At 51.1% G+C, this 21887-nt stretch overlaps 1 protein-coding gene across 4 annotated transcripts; it reads right to left on the bottom strand.

Moving 5' to 3' along the window:
- Window positions 1–160: 160 nt before the first annotated feature.
- On the bottom strand, window positions 161–21361 carry PLIN3 (perilipin 3). 4 transcript variants are annotated; one of them, XM_008150594.3, is made up of 8 exons: window positions 21271–21361; window positions 17952–18033; window positions 15482–15680; window positions 15233–15315; window positions 11185–11470; window positions 5664–5863; window positions 3970–4095; window positions 161–995 (listed from the first exon to the last, which is right to left on the bottom strand). In XM_008150594.3, the coding sequence occupies exons 2-8, from the start codon at window positions 18015–18017 to the stop codon at window positions 651–653; spliced, it is 1305 nt and encodes a 434-aa protein (XP_008148816.1). In that variant the 5' UTR covers window positions 18018–18033; window positions 21271–21361; the 3' UTR covers window positions 161–650. The 4 variants fall into 4 exon arrangements, with proteins under 4 accessions (XP_008148816.1, XP_054573462.1, XP_054573461.1 ...); XM_054717487.1 differs by having other exon boundaries at window positions 21246–21322; XM_054717486.1 differs by lacking the exon at window positions 21271–21361 and adding an exon at window positions 19975–20386.
- Window positions 21362–21887: the final 526 nt, after the last annotated feature.

Below are 21887 nucleotides of genomic sequence, written 5' to 3'. Positions count from 1 at the left end.
GCACATGGCTGATAATCATTATGGGCCCTGTCTGAGGCACCGAGCGCCAAACTTCAAGTTCGATAGCAAGTCCATCCCTATCCCACCCTTGTGAGCAACGCAAAAACTCCGGCCAGAATTGCTCAGCTGCTGGGAACACACAGAGACACACACACATGCCTGTACTCAGCTGCAGATAAAATTTATTAAGGCAACACTGAAGCTCCAGGCACCTACGGCTTGCCAGGCAGGCCTCGCCCCCTCCTGCTCTACAATGCACCCAGGCAGCCCCTCCCTGCCGCAGGAGGCCCACTTCACAGACCAGAAGTCCACGTCCGGGACCCAAAGACTGAGGTCTGTGGCCCTTGATGTAGAAAAAGTGGGGTAGAAGAGCTAGATCCCTGGCTTTTAGGGAAGAAAAAAAATACTTTTTTGAAACCTTCTTCTAAAACAATTTAAAACCTTCTAGAGAACAATTTTTCAGAAACCTCACATCAATGACTGATGAGTTAAGGCTCAGAACATTCTTCCTCCAGGCTCAAAATGGTCTGTTTGGAGGATCCCAGCTTCCCAAGGCAGTAGCTGAGATGAGCTGGGGGGCAAGGGGGTCCAGTGCTCCTTGCTGACTGCTCGGGAACGGATTGAGACCCTGAACCCCCTTCCTGCTCATCCTACTTCTTCTCTTCTGGGGCTTTCTCAGTGACTCCAGGGGCGAAGGGTCCCACCACCCATGTGATGGGCGTGTTCTGGGACACATACTCCACTATGTGGTCAAGGGCCTCCCGGGCCTTGGCAACGCGCTCGCGGCTCTGAGTCAGGATGGAGCTGGACAGGTCCTGGAAGGAATGAAGGCCGGAAAAGGTGGCCTGGAGGTCCTCCACCTGGCGGCGAGCCTGCTGCACCTGGTCCTTCACGTGGGTGGGCAGCCCCTGGATGCTGGACCCCAGCGAGGTGCAGGTGGCCTGCAGCTGCTGGGCAATGTCACGCAACATGCTGAGCGTCTGGGACTCCACCTGCTGAGAAGGGAGAGTGGGGCGGGGGGCGATCAGGATCACTGCTTTGGGGAAAACTGGGCCCAAAGCCAGGGAAAAAGGAAACGGGGGTTCTAGCGCCCACCTTTAGGAAAACCTTCCACAGGGAGACCGCCTAGCACTATCGTTCGGAATACCGGTTCTTAGAGTTTTGGGTTTTTAAAAAAATAAATTTTGTTGATTTAGAGAGAGGAAGGGAGAGAAAGAGAGAAACATCTATGCGAGAGAGAAACTTCAACTGGCCACTTTCTGCACGCGCCCGACTGGTGATCAAGCCCACAACCTGGGGATGTGCCCTGACCGGGAATTGAACCCTCCACCTTTTGGGGTATGGGACAATGTTTCAAACAACTGAGCCACACCAGCCAGGGCCGGCTCTTAAGAGTTTTGAACCGTGAGATATACACAGGTCAGACTGACAAACAGGCACAGACATTTCCCCAAAGAAGACACACAGAAGGCCAATAAGCACAAGATGTTCAACTTCCTTAGCCATTAGGGAGATGCAGCTCAAACCCACAATAAAACACCACTTCACGCTGACTGGGACAGCTAGGACCCCAAGACGGGGGGCAGTAAGAGTCCGCAGGATGGGGAAAGGACGGGGAGCCAGTGGTGCAGTCACTGTGGAAAACAGACTGGTGGTTCCTCAAGACGTTAAACCACAGTTACCACGTAACCCAGCAGTACTCCGCCTCGTAACTACCCAAGAGAAATGAAAACATACATCCACACAAAAACCTGTACCCCCGTGTTCATAGGAGCACCATTCACAACAGCCCAAAGCGGGAACAAGCCGGAGGCCGACCATCTGGTGAACAGACCCACACAGTGTGGCCCCTCGCAGGAATATTCCTCAGCTACGGGAAGGAGTGAAGTGCTGCCCTGGCCGACGTGGCTCAGTTGGTGGGAGCGCTGTCCTGAACACCAATAAGGCGGCAGTTCCGGTCCAGGCCGGGCACAAACCCAGGCTGTGAGCTGGATGCCTGGTTGGGGTGCGTGCATATTAAAGAAAAAAGAAAGAGAGATCCGAGGCCTGGGCGCTGGGTCGCTCCAACATTCTGAACTTAGGGAGATGAGGAGAAATCAGAAAAGGGGACTAAAAAAAGGGGGACTGGGAAGGCCCAGTCAGAGAAGTGGGAAGCAAACTAGGTGAGGATGTTGTCCCCAGTAAGAGTCCCCAACTTAGGATGGTTCTGAGATTTCCACTTCAGGACGGTGCAAAAGCGATATGCATACTTTTAATTTTGAATTTGGATCTTGTTCTGGGCTAGCAATGTGTGGTCCACTACTGTCCCGTGGTGCCGGGCAGTGGCCGTCAGAGGATTTTGCCCAACCAAAGGCTAATGTATGTGCTTTGAGCATGTTTGTGGTGGGCTGGGCTTAGCTGTGATGTTCGGTAGGTTAGATGTATCAAATACATTTTCGACTGACAATATTTTCCACTTACCATGGATTTATCAGGAAGTAGCCCATTGTAAGTCGAGGAGCATCTGTATACTAAAAACCACTGAATACTTTAAAGGGGTGAATTGTACAGTATGTGCACTATATTTCAATAATTACAATATTTTTTAAAAAGAACAAAACATTTTTATATCTCAAAATTGATTTTTTAACAGTTAAAAAAAAAGAGAAGGTCTAGAAGAATGTTCTAGGCAGAAGTTTCCCAACCAGGAAGGAGATAGAGCAGGATTGCCCTGAGCGCTGTCAGCTGAGGGCTCTGGACTTGAACCTGCAAGGGAGGTGCTGACAAGAGTCAAAATCTGCATCTTCTGCTGCTGCATTCAGCCGTGGGGGGAAGGGACACGGTTTCGGCAGTTTGGGTCTGAATGCTGAGCAGCTATGCATTTATAGAGATAGTCATGGAGTTTTTATAAATGTCACTTTTATAGCAGTATGTGCTTCACTTATGAACTCATTTAATCATATATATACATACATATATATATATATACACATATATACATATACATATATATATACACTTCATATATCAGAAAATTCACCCTTTTAAGTGGTTTTTAGTATAATCATGAGGTTGTGCAACCACCACCTCTAATTACAGGACATTCCATCACCTCCAAAAGGAACTCTCTCCTCAGCCCCTGCAACCACTAATTCACTTTCTCTCTGTGAATTTGCCTGTTCTGGACATTTCACATAAATGAAATCATACAGTGGGTGTTTTTTGTTTGTTTTTGTCTGGTTTCTTTGATTGAGCCTATTGTCTTCACAGTTCATTCATGTCCTAGTGTGTATCAGTGCCTCATTCCTTTTTATGTCTGAGTAACATTCCATTGCATGAATGGGCCACATTTTGTCCATCCATTCATTCATCCATCCATCCATCCATCCATCTATCTGTTGGCTGTTTCCACGTTGTGGCCACTGTGGATAATGCTGCTCTGAACATCCAAGTACAAGTTGAGCTAATTTCACCTTAACAACCCTGCAGAAGATCCTATGTCCGTTTACAGCTGAGAGGCTCTAATGTCAGTACAGGCCTAAGACTGGGGGGTTATGGTTCAGAATGAGGCGTGAGAACTGTTAGGTGTTGTTGACTCAATGAAAGCTGAGATGAATGATGGTACAGGTGGCAAAAGTCAGAGCAGGGTACAAGGGGCCAATGCTTGGGCTAGACTGGAGGAACCAGTTACTAGGAGCCAGGCGGGTGAAATGAAGATCCGATGGGACACTGAGATAAGGGAGGGAAGGTTACAAAAGTTTTAAGACACAGCTTAGAATTTAGGTTGAGACACATCCCAGGTTGAGAAGCAACACCCACACCCAAGAGCAGGAAACCAGGCAGGCTTCCCAGGGGAGGTGTCGGTGAGTCCTGAAAGCAGTTAATGGGAGGTGAGGCTGGGGAAGCATTTCAGGCAGTTGGTCCATCAAACACAGGTGTGGAGAGGGAAGTCAGGGCCCCAAGCACCATGCCCCACCCCACAATGGATACCTCTGGCTTCGCTGGGCTCCTCTCTGTGCCCTGGAGCTGCTTCTGGTTCCAGTTGAGCCACATCTGGTGTAGTTTCTCCTGACCTTCCACCAGCTTCTGATCGACGCCCTGCTTGACACTTTCCATCTGGAGTAGGACAGAGAGCAGTGAGAGGCTGCCTCCGGTGCCTGGCCAAGCTCAGCAGGGCCCCTGCACATTCCGGGGGAGGGGGTTTCCACAGGAACCTGGGGAGCCCTCCTTCCTCCTTTTATCTAAGATGGGGAGGTAAGGGAGGAGGGTGCTGTTTTTACACGCTGTTTCCATAGCTACCAGGTGGCCACAAATTTTCTGCAGCTCCTCCCATTTTGTCTGTTTCCCCCTCCCCTTGCACCAGGCCTGGCTGCCTGGCAGGCTGTGGCCAACAGGTCATGTGCAGATGGAAGAGCAGAGGCTTAAAAGTGCTTGTGATGAAACATTATTCAGCCTTAAAAAGGAAGGAAATGCTGACAACTGCTACAGTGGGGATGAACCTGGAGGGCATTATGCTCAGTGACATAAGCCAGTCACAACAGGACAGTACTGTGATTCCACTCACAGGAGGACCCGAGAGGCGTCAGATCCACAAACAGAAAGTAGATGGTGGGGACCGGGGCTGAGGGAGGGGAGATGGGAGTTAGTGTTTAATGGGGACGGAGTGTCAGTTTGGGAAGATGAGAAAATTCTAGAGATGGAAGGTGGTGATGGCTGCACAACAGTTTGAATGTGCTTAATGCCACGGAGCTGTACTTACAAATGGTTAGGATGGTAAACTTTTGAGTTGCGTGTGGTTTACCACAATTAAAAATATTTTAAAAGAAAGGAGACATAGTTAGCAGAGGAAGTTAATAACAGCAATTTAGCTCTTTAGGGAACAGAAAAATAAAAGACCTGGGTGGGGGATTTGATTGTAAAGAGGCAGGGGAACTGTATGGGGTGATGGAAATATTCCAAATCTCGATTTCGGTGGCAGTGATATGGCCATTTGTATTTATAAAACTCCTCAAGTGCTACACTTTGAAAGGGGTGGTTTTTAATGTGCGTCAATTACACGTCTATGAAACTGACTTTCAACAAAACACAACAAGGAAAAGTGCTTATGTGCTCTCACCGCACGTGGGTCCCTCAGACCACTTCCAGGGGAAGAGCTGTCTTGAAGGAGGAGCCCACAAGAGGCCCAGCCTCCAGCCGGCCTGTCAGGGGCTGAACTCTGTCCCATCCACATGCACATGCTGAAGCCCTAACCCCCTGGCCCTCAGGATGTGACTATATTTGCAGGTCGGGTTGCCTAAAGAGGGTGGGCCTTACTCCAGTGTGTCTGGTGTCCTTAGAAGAAAAGACCAGGCACTCACAGAGGGAAAACCATGTGAGGACACAGGAAGAAGATGGCTATCTGCAGCGAAACAGACAGACCTCAGGAAAAACCAATGCTGGCAACACCTGAACTTGGACTTCCAGCCCCCAGAACTGGGACAATGAATAAGAAATGTCTGTTGTTTCAGCTGCCCAGACTATGGGACTTTGTTACGGCGGCCCCTGCAAACTCACGCAGGACCACAGCCCCATGAACCAGCCCAGGGGGACGTGGAGAATGGTGAGCGTTGGCCACTGGGTTTGGGGAAGGTGTGTGAAAGCGGATGCTGCTGTGCCGTGCCCCCATGCCGTGGGCGGGGTCTCACCAGGCTGAGGGCCTGCGCCAGCTGCAGCAGGGCCTCCTGGGCCCTCTGCCTGGTGTGCTGCAGTTTGCCCAGCGAGTGTTTGTAGGCCTGCTGGCGCAGCCGCTCCGACAGGGAGCCCAGGCGCACGAAATAGCTCTGCTCCTGCCGCTGCTGCTGCACCGAGGCGACGTCGGCGCCCTCCAGAGATGTGGCCAGGTGGGCTGCAGGGGGAGGCAGGAGAAGCATTAGGAAGGCTGGGATGCAGACAGAGCAAGCAGCTCAGGCTCCCCTGGTGCACACTTCAGTATGGGCCTTGGTCTCGCACGGCCTGCCCAAAAGTGTATGCGGGTCTGATGCTTGCAAGCTTTGAGGCCTCAGAGTGAAGGATTTCCTTGCCTTACTTTTCCCCACCTGCAAAATGGGTATGATGAGAACCAAACTTCCCAGGATTAAGAGACCTTAGGCTAGCATGAGGGTCTGCAAACTACAGCATGCGGGACACATCCAAATTGTTTCCTGTTTTGTACAATCAGTGAATACTATTATGCATGTTCATTATACATATATTGTCTTTGGCTACTTTCAAACTACAACAGTGGAGTACGTGGGCTCTTGCCCAACAGAGACTAAAATAATTATTATCGAGTCCTTCATAGAAAATGTCAGCTGACCCAGTGCTAGTGCCTGGAATATATTAATAGTGGCCAATCTTTCACAATGTTCTAGGTGCTTCCTATGAATTCTTGTCAAATCTTAACAGCTCTGTGAGGAAGGCACTGTTCTCCCACTTTTACAGTTGAGAAAACTGGAGCCCAGAGGGGTAAATCGACTTGCTCAAGGTCACACAGCTTGAAAGGAGCACATCGGGACTTGGAGCTCAGCCATTTGACCCCGTGTTCTCCACCATACTTGATGAGAGAAGTTTGAGCTACACGAGAAGCTTCTTAATAAGCAGTGATAACTAGTCCAGAAAGTGCTCATGTGGGTATAAGACAGAGGATGGAAACTGCCTTTCCTGGTGATGTTATCCTGCTCCTTTAAACTTGAACATCGCAGTGAAAAGTTTGCACTTAGTGACCAGGAGGTCACGACTCCATTCCCAGTCAGGGCGCAAGCCCGGGTGGCAGGCTCAGTCCCCCGTAGGGGGCATGCAAGAGACAGGCCTTCAATGATTCTCTTTCATCACTGATGTTTCTAGCTCTCTCTCCTTTCCTCTCTCTGAAATCAATAAAAACATATCTTAAAACAAAACACAACTTCGCATATTTTAAGTAACCTGATTGGGGTTTAAATCCAGACTTACTAACTCACTTGCTTTGTAAAGACCTATGGCAGGGAGCCACAAACTATGGCCTGGGCCAAATGCCACCTGCCCTTATAAAGTTTTATTGGCACATAGTCACACACATTCATCTACCTGTCATCTATGCTTTCATGCTATGATGTCAGAGTTGAGCAGTTGTAACAAAGACTGTGTGGCTCAAAAAGCCAAAAAATATTTACTACCTGGCCTGTTAAGAAAATGTTTGCTATCCCATAGTCTATGCAGAAGCCATTTTGCCAGTAAGCCTCAGTTTCTCCTTCTGTACCACCACCTAAGCCAGAATCACCTGAAGTGTGAAATTTGGACTATCCTGTACTCAAAAGAGGCACACAAATTAAAGTTTAGCTATTTTTATTATTTACAGCCGATTATATGGCTTTTTATTTATAGTAAGTGATAAAGATTCTAAAACAATCAGGAAAAATTGATGTAAAGATGATCAAATAGACCTGGCCAGTGTGGCTCAGTGGTAGAGCATTGGCACAAAGGGTCGCGGGTTCAATTTCCAGTCAAGGGCACGTACCTGGGTTGCAGGTTCATTCCTGGTCCAGTTTGGGGCACATGCAGGAGGCAACCAATCGATTTGCCTCTCTCTCACACTGATGTTTCTCTCTTTCCCCTTCCTTTCACTCTCTCTAAAAATCAATGGGAAAAAAAATCCTCAGATGCGGATTTTAAAAAAGATTATAAAATAAACTATACAGGGAACACAAACATATGACCAAGATAACACGAGAGAGGTGCTCTGGTCAGACCGGACAGCAGAGCTGTTCTGATGATAAAGTGAAACCTCCATTTAGCCACATATTTGTGCAGATCCTCTGGGTCAGGCACTGTTTCAGAAGTGAAAGACAGTGGAAAATAAAGCAATGAAATCCTATGTTGACCTGTTGTGTGATCAAGGTAAGCCTTCAGCCGAAACCGGTTTGGCTCAGTGGATAGAGCATCGGCCTGTGGACTGAAAGGTCCCAGGTTCGATTCTGGTCAAGGGCATGTACCTTGGTTGCGGGCACATCCCCAGTAGGGGGTGTGCAGGAGGCAGCTGATCGATGTTTCTAACTCTCTATCCCTCTCCCTTCCTCTCTGTAAAAAATCAATAAAATATATATTTTTTAAAAAAGGTAAGCCTTCAATCAGAGGAATTCAGTTGTTTTTATAAACATGAAATTCTGGAAGAAACATACTGTAATCCAGGAATTGGCAAACTTTTAATGTGCGGGGCCAGACAGTCAATATTTTTGGTTTTGTAGCCTATACTATGCCTCAATTACTCAGATCTACCTTTACCATGACAAAGAAGCCATAGACAAGAATGTAAACAAATGGGTGTGGCTATGTGCCAATAAAATTTCATTTATAAAAGCAGGTGGTAGAGTAGATGGGCTTCATAGTCAGCTTGGGAAAGGATGTCCTAGAAGAATTATTTCATGCTGACATTTAAAAACCTGAACAAAAAAGACATGCGACAATTTGAGGTAGCAAAAATAAAAGCCTGTGTTGTGAGAAAAATGGATTCCTCCCTATTCTCTCACCAAAGGGGGTTTGCAAAGACTAACCAAAACTAGCACCACGTTGAACTCTACTGATGTCTAGAACTTCTCCATGGCTCTCTGGGCGCCCCTGAGCTCTGCCCTTGGAAGTGAAAGCAGCTTTGTCATTTAGGCCAAGTATATCTGGCAAAGTCCTGGCATGTCTGAGGAAGCTGGCAAGAGCCCATGGAGGGGGCGGGTGCCCTGGGCAAAGGGAAGAATCCTGGGGGCGGGGGGGAGGGCTGTTCTCCTAACCCGAACTCCAGACTAACACGCCTAGTTCTTCTTAAAAAAAAAAATTTTTTTTTAATTGATTTCAGAGAGGAAGTGACAGGGAGAGACAGAAACATCAATGATGAGAATCACTGATCAGCTGCCTCCTGTACACCCCCTACTGGGGACTGAGCCTGCAATTGGGCATGTACCCTGACCTGGTTCATAGGTTGATGCTCAACCACTGAGCCACCGCACCCGGACACACCTAGTTCTAATAAGACACTGCAACAGCTCCTCATACCCTCATACCTACAGGCGACCTAGTACCTTAAGCACGGTGTGCACAGTGATTTCATCCTTAGTGGATGGATGCAAAAAATCAAAGCTGCTCAGACGGTTCTGTTCTCTGCTGTGGCTTCAGGCCTGGCTCAAGACCTTCCTCCAGCAGACCCTGCTTCCTCCTCCTGCCTTCAGGGGCCAAGAGGCTGAGCTCCTACTAGGGCAGCAGGCACTGACCTGGGGTTCAGCAGGGAAAACATCAGCCAGGTCCCATCCTTCAAGAGGTTCAGAGTTGGGTTTTGGAAACCCAAAGGACAAGTGACATGCCACGCTCAAGCCACATGCTGCAGGACTGAAGCTCGCCAGCCCTCCTGGGGTGCCTCCGGAACACAAGGGACTGCCCTCCCACTGAGTTCTCAGGAAGAGGGCTCCCATTGGCCGCAAATAATGGGACAAGTGAAGTGTCAACAAATTAACACTCCAGACTGGAATATGTCGTGCTAATCCATGTGTTCAAACCTTTAACGCAAAAACCACTACGGACCCATGGAGGGCGCTGGTGAGCCCACCCATCATGCCATTTTCCCTGCTCTTCCTCAATAAGCTGTACCTCGGGGTAATCAAAATTAGAGAGAACTTTCTCCACGGAAGTGTTCCAGCTACAGAGAAAGAAGCGACACTTTTACGAGCGATCTGTGGTAATCCCAAATGGAAAAAGAGCTGGAGATAAAGATTGGCTGTTCACCCATCAGGGACTCACATGATTCCACATGCTGTCTATGAAGTTCCAGAACAGGCAATGCAGCCATTCTCATCTGGGGGCAATTCTGCCCCCCAGGGGACACTGGGCAATGTCTTGGGACATTTGTGGTTGTCACAACTGGGGGTGCTCCTGGCATCGAGTAGGTGGGGACCAGAAATGCTGCTTAGGCTGCCACAGTGCCCAGGATGGCCGCTCAGAGAGCGACCCGGCCCCAGTGTTAGCAGCGCAGCAGTTGGGAAACCCTGATGTGGCCCATCTTCAACTTTTTTTTTTCTCCCAAATATCTGGCTCCTCATTCAAACAAACCAGCTCTGGCCAGTGGGCCGGGCCAAGCTGCCCTTGGAAGGAGCATGGGGCCTTGTTACCTGCAGCCCTCATGGGCCTCGCTGCATGGGCGTTGGAAGCTGACAGACTGGCACACGAAAGTCCTAGGCATGTGCCAAAGGAGGCCATCTTTCCAATGTGGCAGCAAGAGCCACCGCAAGAGCCATGGGCATGAGAGGACAAGTACAGCCCATGAGCAGGACTGGCTGCTTGGTCTCCAATGGTTTTATCCCCAGTTTGTCTATTTGTGTCTTCATCTCTACCCCCGTGAAAATGGGGCCTGAACCAGGACAGCTGCATCTACCCTGGTCTCTCAGCTCCGTTCGCCCGCCCACCCCTTCTCCCACCTCCCCCCTTGCCTCCCAGCCTGTCCTCCCAGAAGCAGCCACCAGAGGGTGCCTGTAAGCACCTTCCTCAGGTCCAGTCGCTCCTCTGCCCTCACCCCCCAGCTCCATCCCCAAGGCTCCTTCCTCAGGGTCAGACCCTTGTTCCTCACTTTGGCCTACACTGCGCTGCAAGACCTGCTCCTGTCCCTCCCCCTGCCCTCACTTTCTCTCTCTCCTCATGGCTGTTTTTCCAACACACCAGGCAAGGTCCTGCTTCCTGGCCTTTGCATGGACTGTTCCCTTTCCTGGGACCATTCTCAAACTAGACATCAGATGGCTAGCTCCCTTCTGCCTCCAGCTCTGTGCTCAAATGCTGCCTTCCCATGGGGCCTCTAACAATGTAAACTTCCTCATCCATATTGTGTCCCGAAACCCTCTCCCACCCCCTCCTGGCACGCTGTTTTTTTCTCTCTCGAACACTGGTCATGGTTCTATTATCAATTCTGCAAGGAGGCTTCCATCTTGCTCACTGATTGTGTCCCTGTGTCTAGAACAGGGCCTGGTGCTCAGCAGGTGCTTAAATCCTGAATGAAATCACCCAGACTCTCCTCTGTTGTTCCCTCACCACCACCACCACCACCACCACCACCACCACCACCCCCCCCTCTGGCATTTGTTTGTTCTTTTAAATGTTCATTCAAGTGGACAGACTCCAGGTAGCTGAGAGGGGCCCAGGTTGGAAAGTCCAGGGAGGGGTCTCAGGCCCATGGGCCACACTCACCCAGCTCCGCGTCTGTCATAGGCAGGTGGTTATCCATCCATTCCTCCGACTTGCCCAACACTGTGTCCACCCCACTCAGCACCATCTGGCCCATTCGGGACCCCATGACCGACTGGACGCTGCTGGTCACCACGGACTTGGTCTTGTCCACGCCGCTCTGCACAGCTCCCCGGGTCACATCCACTGCCTCTGTCACTCTGGTGGCCACTGTGTCCTTGGCGCTGGCCACTGCTTCTCGGGCCCCGGACACCTTAGACGACACGAGCTCCTTGGTATCCGCCAGGACCTACAAGGCAGGCCAGCATCAGCATCTCTGCACTCCCTCTGTACCTAGGTAGCCCCACGCCTGCACCCCAACCTCCACGGAGGCCCAAGGGAGGAGTTCCAGCTCCTGGGTGATCCCAAAAGGTCAACATTGAATCCAGTATTGCAGTTAAGACCACCTGCTCAGGAGCCAGCTGGCCTGGTTAGAATCTCTGGCTTGATATGTCTTAGCTGTGTGGCCTCAGGCAAGTCGCTCCACTTCTCTGTGCCTCAATCCTTCCAGAGCCACACTGTCTAATGCAGTAGCCACTAGCTATATGTGGCTATTTATATTTAAAATAATTAAAACACCACAAAATTTGATTGAAAGCATGGTCTGAAAGAGATATTCGTACACCCATGTTCATAGAAGCATTATTCACAGGAGTCAAAACATAAAGACAACCCAAACAATCCATTGACAGATAAATGGGCAAACACAATGTGGTCCATCCAGACAATGGAGTATTATTCAGCCTTAAGAAGAAAGAACAGCTCTGGTCAGTGGCTCAGTTGGTTGGAGCATCATCCCATGCACCAAAGGGTTGTGGGTTCTATTCCTGGTCCCATGCACCCAACGGTTGGGGGTTTGGTGCATGCGGGAACACATGCCTAGGTTGTGGGGTTGGGATACATATGTGAGGTTGCCAATTTATGTTTCTCTCTCTCCCCCTTCCTCTCTCTCTGAAATCAGTGGACATAGCCTCAGGAGAGGACAAAAAAGAAAAGGGAGAACATTCTAACACATGCTACCACATGGATGAACCTTGAATACATTACACTCAGTGAAATCAACCAGACACAAAGGACAGATACTATGTGATTCCACTCATAGGAGGGCCCTAGAGGAGTCAGATCCATAGAGACAGAGAGTGGATGGTGGGTGCCACAGGCTGGGGGAGAGGGAGGGGTAGTGTTTAATGGGGACAGAGTTGGAAAGATAGAAAGTTCTGGAGATGGATGGTAAGTGATGGCTGCACAACAATGTCGATGTGCTTAATGCCACTGAGCTGTACACTTAGAAGTGGTTAAGATGGAAAATTTCATGTTGTAAAAAAATTAACAGAACTTGTACCCAAATGTTCATGGCAGTATTATTCTTAATAACCAAGAAGGAGAAGCAACCTAAAATGTCCATCAACAGACGACAGACAAAACGTGGTCCACCCGCACTGCAGTGTTACTCCGCCATGAAAAGGAGAGAAGCTCTGACACTCACTGCAACGTGGATGAACCTTGAACACGATGCTCAGTGAGAGAAGCCAGACGCCAAAGGTCACATGTTATATGATTTCATTTATACGAAATGTCCAGAACAGGCAAATCCATAGAGATAAGAAGTAAATTAGTGGTTGCCAGGGGTTGGGATGTTTGATGGGAAGGAGAATAACAGCTAAGGGGTGTGAAGTTTCTTTTTCAGGTGACGAAATGTTCTAAAATGGATGGTGATGGTTATAAATTAAAAGTAGCTATTTAAGCCCTCGCCAGTTTGGCTCAGTGGATAGAGCTTTGGCCTGCGGACTGAAAGGTCCCAGGTTCAATTCCGGTCAAGGGCACATACCCATTGCAGGCTTAATCCCTGGCCCTGGTTGAGGCGCATGCAGGAGGAGGCAACCAATAGATGTGCCTCTCTCACGTCGATGTTTCTGTCTCTTCCCCTCCTTTCTGCTCTAAAAATCAATGGGAAAATATCCTTAAGTAAGGTTTAACAATAAATAAATAAAAAATAAAAGTAGCTATTTAAGCTCTGGCCGGTGTGTTCAGTGATTAGTGTCAACCCAAGCACTGAAGGGTTGTGGGTTTGATTCCTAGTCAAGGGCACGTTACCTGGATTTTGGGCTTGCTTCCGGCCCTGGGCGGGTTCCTGGGGGAGGCAACCGATCGATGTGTCTCTCACATCACTGTTTCTCTCTCTCTCCCACTCCCTTCCTCTCTTCCATTCTCTATAAAAATCAATGGGAAAGTCTGGCTGGTGTGGCTTAGTGGTTGAGTGTTGACCCATGCACCAAGAGGTCACCGGTTCTATTCCCAGTCAGGGCACATGCCCAGGTTTCAGGCTCGATCCCCAGTGGGGGCTATGCAGGAGGCAGCCAATTGATTTTCTCTCTCATGGATGTTTCTATCTCTCTGTCCCTTCGTCTCTTTCTAAAAATCAATAAAAACATATATTTTAAAAATCAATGAGAAAAAATATCATTGGGTGAAGATTAACAACAACAAAAGTAACTTTAAATTTACAATAATTAAAGTTAGTAACTGAGTTCTTCAATCACACTAGACCAGTGGTCGGCAAACTCATTAGTCAACAGAGCGGCAAACGAGCCACATGTGGCTCACGAGCCGCAGTTTGCCGACCACTGCACTAGACAGTCTAAAGACTCAATAGCCTCATACGGCTGGTGGTTTTCATATTGGACAGTGAAGAGAAAGTACATATACCTCAGAGAAAGTTCTACTAGGCAGTGCGGAGCTAGAATCTTTAAGAGGGAAAGGAAGGCCCTGGCTGGTTTGGCTCAATGGATAGAGTGTTGGCCTGTGGACAGAGGGTCCCAGGTTCAATTCCAGTCAAGGGCATATATGCCTGGGTTGCGGGCTTGATCCCCAGTAGGGGACATGCAGGAGGCAGCCAATCAATGATTCTCTCTCATCATTGATGTTTCCATCTCTCTTTTCTTCTCTCTTCCTCTCTGAAATCAATAAAGATATATATATATATATATATATATATATATATATATATATATATATATAACATCGATCAGCTGCCTCCTACACACCTCCTTCTGGGGATGTGCCTACAACCAAGGTATATGCCCTTGACCGGAATCAAACCTGGGACCCTTGAGTCCACAGGCCGACACTCTATCACTGAGCCAAACCAGTTAGGGCTCAATAAAGATATATTTTTAAAAATAACAATAAAATCGAAAAACCTGGTCCACAAAGACGGTACTGCATGTGCAAAGGTCGTGGGCTAGGCCTGAGCAGGTGTTCATTGTCGTTGCTTCCCTCACCTCCCCAGAGTGAGTTCCATGAGGGCAACAAGTGTCCCACCATTGTGTCTGGTATACACAGGCACTGATGTTACTGAACACTGAGTATGAAGGCAATGTGGCTGGAATGGAGCAAGGGAGGTGGGTGATGAGGGCAGGGAGGTGGTGGGGCCAGATCAGGTGGGGCCATGTGGGCTGTGTTGTGTGTGGGGGGGCCATGTGGGCTGTGTGTGTGTGGGGGGGCCATGTGGGCTGTGTGTGTGTGTGGGGGCATGTGGGCTGTGTGTGTGTGTGTGGGGGGCCAAGTGGGCTGTGTGTGTGTGTGGGGGGGGGGCCATGTGGGCTGTGTGTGTGTGGGGGGCCATGTGGGATGTGTGTGTGTGGGGGGCATGTGGGCTGTGTGTGTGTGGGGGGGGGCCCAAGTGGGCTGTGTGTGTGTGTGGGGGGGCCATGTGGGCTGTGTGTGTGTGGGGGGCCATGTGGGATGTGTGTGTATGTGTGTGGGGGGAGCTTTGGCTTTTTCTCTGGGCAGGTGGGAATATGAGGGGGTTCTGAGCAGATCTGGCTGGCATTGAGGTCATTCATCCACCTGCTCAGTGGGGAATAGATTTGGGGTGTGAGGGGCATGCAGAAGAGGGGTCAGGAAGTAAGCTGTCACACTGTCTCTTTCACTGGTAGTTCAGGTGGACCACAGACTCAATACCCAGGTAGGTCCCTGTGCCCACGGGGCTCGCGGTGGCGGAAGTCTATACCTTCCCCGTCTGCTGCTGGAGGATGGGCAGGTTCTCTTCCAGCTTATCCAGCCCCTTATGGGCATATCCACTGGCTGATGTGACTACAGGAGGTGAAACAAGACAGAAATATGATGGTTACTGCACGTGAGCATCCCAAGGGGTCCCGGGAAGGTCAGCCACTGGTTTGGGGGAACAGGGCCAAGGGTGGGGCAGACCCTCCCAAAACAGCCAGGAAGGGAGGTTCCATGTTCTCGGGGCTTCACTCACTCTGGGGCTCCAGCTTGGACAGGATGGGCTGGGCCCCACTGACGGCAGCCGCCGTGAGGGTCTTTACGCCTTTCTCCGCCGCGTCGCAGACTGTCTTGACGTGGGGGTGACTCTCCTTGGTGGAGGTGTAGGCTGCCGACACCATGTTGCAGGTGGTGCTGATGAGGGGCATGTTGGCCACTCGGTCCACCACGCTGGGCTACGGGAGAAGCAGCTGAGGTGGGCCGGGCCGGGCGTGGCGAGGTGGGGGTGCTGGGCCCGAAACTCGGGCACCAGCACTTTCCCTCTCACTCACGGCCAAGGAAACAGCTCAGCTCACCCTGGAGGTTGATCCACGAAGCTGCCCAACCCGGAACTTCAGGGCTGCACTCTGAGCTTCCTTTGTCTTAGCTCTGCGGCCCATGTGTGTGAATGTGTCTCTGGCACCCAGTGTGCGCCAGGTAGTGACAAGAGACAAGAGCCCTACTCTCGCAGAGCTTACGGTCGAAAGCTGGGTCTGCAAACTAGGCCCACAGGCCAAGTCGTCCCACCACCTGATACTTTTATTCTAGTCTGTTTTTTTCCTAATAGCTTTATTGAGATCAAGTTCACGCATCATAAATTTCACTGTTTTTAAAGTGCACAATTCAGTGGTTTTTAGTAGACTCACAAGGTTGTGCCGTCATCACCACTCATTCTAGAACTTTTCCATCACCCCAAAAAGGAACCCTGTACCCATTAACAGCCACTCATTCTCCCCTCCCTCCAGCCCTGGCTACTACTAGTCTGCGTTCTGTCTCTGTGAATGTGCCTATTCTGAACATTTCACATAAACAAAATCATATCCTTTGTGGCCTTTTGTATCTGACTGCTTTCACTGAGTGATGTTTTCAAGGTTCATCTATGTAGTGGCATACATGAATGCTTCATTTTTTTTTAAATTGTGGGAAAATGTAGACAACATCAAATTGACCATTTTAACCATTTTTAAGTGTATAGTTCAGCAGCATTCACATTGTTGTGCATTCAGTACATTCACACTGTTGCACAACCACCACCACCATCCGTCTCCAGAACTTTCTCATCCTCCCAAACTAAAACTCTGTCCCCATTAAACACCAGCTCCCCGGCCCCTGGGTCCCACCATCTACTTTCGTCTCTGTGGACCTGACTCCCCTGGGAACCTCATGTAAGTGGAATCACACAGTGCTTGCCCTTTCTGGTCTGGCTTATTTCACTGAGCATATCTTTAAGGTTCATCTATGTTGCAGGACATGTCAGAACTGTATTCCTTTATATGGCGAAATACCATTCCACTGCTGCCTGGTTTTGTAAGTAAAGTTTTACTGGTGCACAGCCACGCCAGAATAGGTAAATCCACAGAGAGGAAGCAGAGTGGTGGCTGCCAGAGGCCGGGGGTGGGAGAGGGAGTTGGGGCGGGGGGGAGGAAATGGGAGTGACTATTAATGGGGATGGGATTTCCATTTGGGCTGATGAAAAAGTTCTGGGATTAGAGAGTGGGGATGGCTGCACTTTGTAAGTGTACTTAATGCCACTGCACTGGATACTCTTTGAAATGGTTAAAATGGCATATTTTTATGTTGTGTATTTTACCAGTTTTAAAAAAAGGAATGAAGCGCTGACACACACCGCATGGATGAACCCCTAAAACATCACACTCAGTAAAAGAAGGCAGACACCAAGGGTCTCATAGAGACTGAAACTAGAGTGGTTGCCGAGGGGGAAGGAGAGTGGGGTGGGGGTGACTACTACTGGGTATTGGGTCTCTTTGGGGCAAGATGTTCTAAAACTGTATGGTGGTGATGGCTGCAGAACTTCATAGTTCACTAAAAGTCACTGAGTAGCACCCTTCAAAGGGTGAATTTAATGCTATGTGGGTGATACCGCAATAGTCTATTAAAAGGGGCTTTTATGCCAAAACCGGCTTGGCTCAATGGATAGAGCGTCGGCCTGTGGACTGAAAGGTCCTGGGTTCGATTCCGGTCAAGGGCATGTACCTTGGTTGCGGGCACATCCCCAGAAGGGGGTGTGTAGGAGACAGCTGATCGATGTTTCTCTCTCATCGATGTTTCTAACTCTCTATCCCTCTCTCTTCCTCTCTGTAAAAATATATTTTAAAAAAGGGGGGGGGGCTTTTATTTAAACTGGGGGCGGGGGGAGGGAGGAGGTCAGGGACTGACTTCTTGGAAGGGGGACCCGAAGAGAACCTCCAGAGGCAGAGAACATTTTTCTGGGTGGTGGGGAGCCAGGCAGTTTCAAACTGTACCCCTGTTCTCCCAAGAGCCCCTGAGATTCCCAGTTCTCCTGCCCCCAGCTGTTAGTGGGGCATCTGTTAGAGGTCTGTCGGCTGGCTCTCCCCACCCAGTCAGAAAGTCTCTCTTAAGCCCCACGTGCTGCCAGCAGCGCCCTGGCTCCCTTCCACGGTATCAGGATGTGGCAAGCCTCACCAGTAGTCGCGGACCTTCCTCACCTGCTGTACAGGTTCCTCAGCCGTCACCTGGGTGTTGGCAGGGGCTTCTGTCTCATTGGTAGACATTTCTCAGAAGCACGCACTGTGGACAGATGGACGGACTAGTCAGGTACAGTCCGGCCCACCCCTCCCTCCCTCCAGCAGGAAGTTCACACCTGCACTCTGACAACCCCAACACACCCCAATTCTGAGAGCCCTGCCTTTCGGTCATTAACAGGCACCTGTGGGTGATGACTCAGCAGGTGCTGTGCTGCAGCTGACCCAGGGCTTTCGCTTGAAGGGTACGGCCAGGGTGCAGCCCCCCGAGGGCTCACCTGTATCATTACTCCAGAGACACCTATGGAGCAAAACTTCTGTGGACCGCAATTTGCCAGCAGCTACCAAGTTTCAAGACGCCTCTCCCCTCTGACCCAGAAACCTCACTGTGAGGACAGTCCCACACTCGGACTGCCAAGTGGGCAGAGACGGGTGTACATGTGTTGTCCACAACAAGACACTGCTAACCTGTTTGCCCAGCAGAAGGGGACTAAAGAAAATACCAGATTAGCCCAGTGTCTGGGAAAAAAAGGGTATTTACATATAATTGACATGGACCAAGATACTGCAAAGAGACAAAGGTTTGAATGGGGTAATAAGAGTTTACTTGCATTTGTACAGAATCTTTTTTTTTTTTTTTAAATCATCACCCAAGGATGTTTTTCATTGATTCTAGAGAGACAGAGGAAGGGAGAGGGAGAGGGAGAGGGAGAGGGGGAGGAGGAGGGTGAGGGGGAAGGGGAGGGGGAGGGGGAGGGGGAGGGGGAGGGAGAGAAACATCGATCAGTTGCCTCCAGTACATGCCGTGACCAGGAATCCAACCTGAGACCCTTTAGTGCACAGGACATGGCTCCAAACAACTGAGCCACCCGGCCAGGCTGCACAGAATCTTTAAAGAGACACAGCTAACTGTTCAAGGTGGCCACCTTTCAGGGAGGAAGATCGGGTAGCTGCAGCAGGCTTCTGACTTTGGAGCCAGGTAGATAATATTACTTTTTTTTTAAATTTAAGCTTATAAAAAAAAAAGGTAAAAGAAGCTATTAGAAAGACCATGCCTGGCTCCACTGCAGGTCAGACTCGGGTGTGTGAAGGGCGAGGGGGGCTCCTCAGACGAGTCTAATCACACATTTGCAGGTGAGACGGGAGCCACAGATGTGCTTCATTTTCCGGGCCCGGTGAGACGAGATGGATAGAATATCCTCACATAGACTCCAGGAGCCTCAGCTCTGCCCACACTGCTGTCTGTGCTCATGTGTTGGGCAAGGAGCTTCCCCTCCGCTCGCCTCAGTCCTCTGCCCGTAAAACGGGGCTAACGGTATAAAGGCTGGTCCCACGGCAATTCTGGAGTGAGCCTGCTGAGAACGCCTGACCTGGATTCTGAGTTTCCTTCTAGAGGAAAGAAGCCCAGATGTGTTTCACCATCCCCAAAGTGCAACTGATGTTTGTGTGTTTTTAAAGTATTTACCTTTTTATTGATTTCAGAGAGGAAGGGAGAGGGAGAGAAATAGAAACATCAATAATGAGAATCATTGATGGACTGTCTCCTGCATGCCCACACTGGGGATTGAGCCCACAAGCCGGGCATATGCCCTGACCAGGAATCCAACTGTGACCCCCTAGTTCAGGGGTCGGCAAACCTCGGCTCGTGAGCCACATGCGGCTCTTTGGTCCCTTGAGTGTGGCTCAGCGTTAGAACCACTTCTTCAAAATAGACTCGCCCGGCCCGAAAACCGACTCCTGCGCATGGGCCACGAAGTTTCAATCGCGAGCCGCGGTTTGCCGACCACTGAGCGAGGGCATAATCTAGCATTTTTTAAAGTTTGCGACGCTCAACCACTGAGCCAAGCCGGCTGGGCCAACTTGATGTTTTGAGAGCACCGGTTCTGGAGTCGTAACCCGGTTTGCTTTTTAAAAAAGTTGTATTGATTTTGAGAGAGAGAGAGATGGGGGAGGGGGCAGAGAAACATCGATTTGTTGTTCCACTTACTTGTCCATAGGTTGGTTGATTCTTGTATGTGCCCTGCAACCTTGGTGTATCAGGATGACGCTCTAACCAACTGAGCCAGGGCAAAACCGGGTTCTGATCCTAGCTCTGCTCCTCACCAGCAGTGGGAGCTGGGAAAGGCAGCACCCCTCCGTGGAGCCTCGCTTTCCACAGCTATACCTATTAGCTTGGACAACCTTTCCTAGCTCAGAGTCCCCACAGATTGGAGGAGATGCTGCACCTGTGGGGCTTAGCCTGCCACATACATAGGAGGTGCTCAATAAACAGATCCCTGTCACACCACTCTGGCTGCGGTGTGCAAGGGGAAACCATCAGAAATGAGATTCCTGCTTGTTACAGAGGCCCTCACCCAACTGGGACATGGGGTGAGGAGACACACTGTCCCTGTTGGTCGTCACCTGAGTCCCCCTCACCTTCCCCTGAGCTCCCCTAGGCAGCTTAGAGGTCCTCCTTCCCACCCGCTGGAACCGGTGTAGCCAAGGACGACCACTGCAGCAGCAGCCAGCACCCCATTAGGGTCCTCGGGGTCTACAACCTGCCTGCAGCTGGCTGGAACGGAGTGGAGTCGCACAGCCGTCCAGCGGCAGCCAGGATCGCCAAGATCCAAAGTTCCCGGAGACCGAGGTTCCAGGCCCAGCCTCTCCTCTCCGTCCTGACGTAGGTCTCCAGGCCTCAGATAAGGGGTAGGCCTTCCCTCCCCAGCGCTCCCCCCGCCCCCTTGTGCAACCCGCTGGCCGCACCCACCCAGGGGGGAAGGGGCGGGTGTGTCACTGTCCTCTGGGGTCAGAAGCGGGGGGCCAGACCATCTGCGGGGGCGGGGGCTGTGCTCCCCGGGGAGAGGCGGAGGGCGGGCTGGGCTCGGAAGTCCCAGAGGGGGCGGAATTCCGGGGCAGGACGGGCTGCGGCTCGCCTCCAAACGGCGTTTGGAAGGCAGATTCACTTCAAATGTGGCGAGGATGTGGTTTGGGACGGGGGGTTTGTCCCCCACCCCTTAATACTGCCACTTCTAGGGGGCTCTTTCGCAACTCCCCCCGAAAGTTCCAGGAATGAGGAGGAGAGCGGAAGTCCCAGGAATGAGGAGGGGAGCGTTTGAAAGTCTGAGCCCGGTCCAGAAGTTGGATGGGGGGCGGGGTGCCCCCAGCCCCCGGAGACCCCTCCCCCAGGCCGCAGAGGCCAGCAGGGCCCCGAGGAAGGCCCTCCCCGCTGCTTCCAACCCTAGGGCGCCCCAAGACTCGGCGGGCCCCGTCCCCCACCTTAACCGGGCACCCCGCCTCTCACCGCGGTCAGCGGGACGTCCGGGGCGCAGCGACCAGGACTTGGAGGCTAACTCCAAAACCGTCCGGGGCCGGCCCTAGGGAGGGCTTTTATACCGGGGGCCGGGCGCCCGGGAGTGACGGTCCGAAGGACCAATCCGGTTGGGGGCCGCCCGGGCCACGCCCCCCTTCGCACCGGGACGTTGGAGCCCCTAGTGAAGTCCGGGAAGGGCCGGACTTGGGGGGTGGGGGCGGGCACGCGCCCTCTGCACGTGCCGGGGGTTGGGGAGACCCCGTACGACGCCGGATCCAGCCAAGGGCGCCCCAGCCCCATCGAGACACCCGAAGAACTTGGCCCTGGGCGGGGAGCGCTGTCCAGGTGTCCCCCGGGCCCCCCTTTCTCCGGTGGCCAAACCGAGGCTGTAAGAACTCTGTGTGTCAGGGACCACGTCCCCACCGTGGGCACAAGAGTGAGGGAGCCAAACCCGACCCAACATTTTAACAGTTTTAACCACAACGGTGAGCAGATATCTAGTGCCTTCTGCCCTCCCTGAGCTGTAGAGCGCCACCTACTTCTTCAGCACCTGTGTCCCCATGTCCCCATTTTACAGGGGAGAAAACTGAGGCTCAGAGACCGCCCGC

This window comes from Eptesicus fuscus, chromosome 6 (genome assembly GCF_027574615.1).
Source record: "Eptesicus fuscus isolate TK198812 chromosome 6, DD_ASM_mEF_20220401, whole genome shotgun sequence".
NCBI lineage: Eukaryota > Metazoa > Chordata > Mammalia > Chiroptera > Vespertilionidae > Eptesicus > Eptesicus fuscus.
The sequence above is the reverse complement of the archived record's forward strand: the minus strand, read 5'-3'. Positions and strand labels throughout refer to the sequence as shown.

Excerpts from the sequence above, each read along its gene's own strand:
- PLIN3 (XM_008150594.3), bottom strand. The coding sequence starts at position 18,017 with ATGTCTACCAATGAGACAGAAGCCCCTGCCAACACCCAGGTGACGGCT. Across the intron at positions 11,471-15,232 it reads TCCAGCAGCAGACGGGGAAG|GTCCTGGCGGATACCAAGGA; the intron begins GTATAGACTTCC and ends CCTGCCTTGTAG. Across the intron at positions 4,096-5,663 it reads TGGCGCAGGCCCTCAGCCTG|ATGGAAAGTGTCAAGCAGGG; the intron begins GTGAGACCCCGC and ends GTCCTACTCCAG.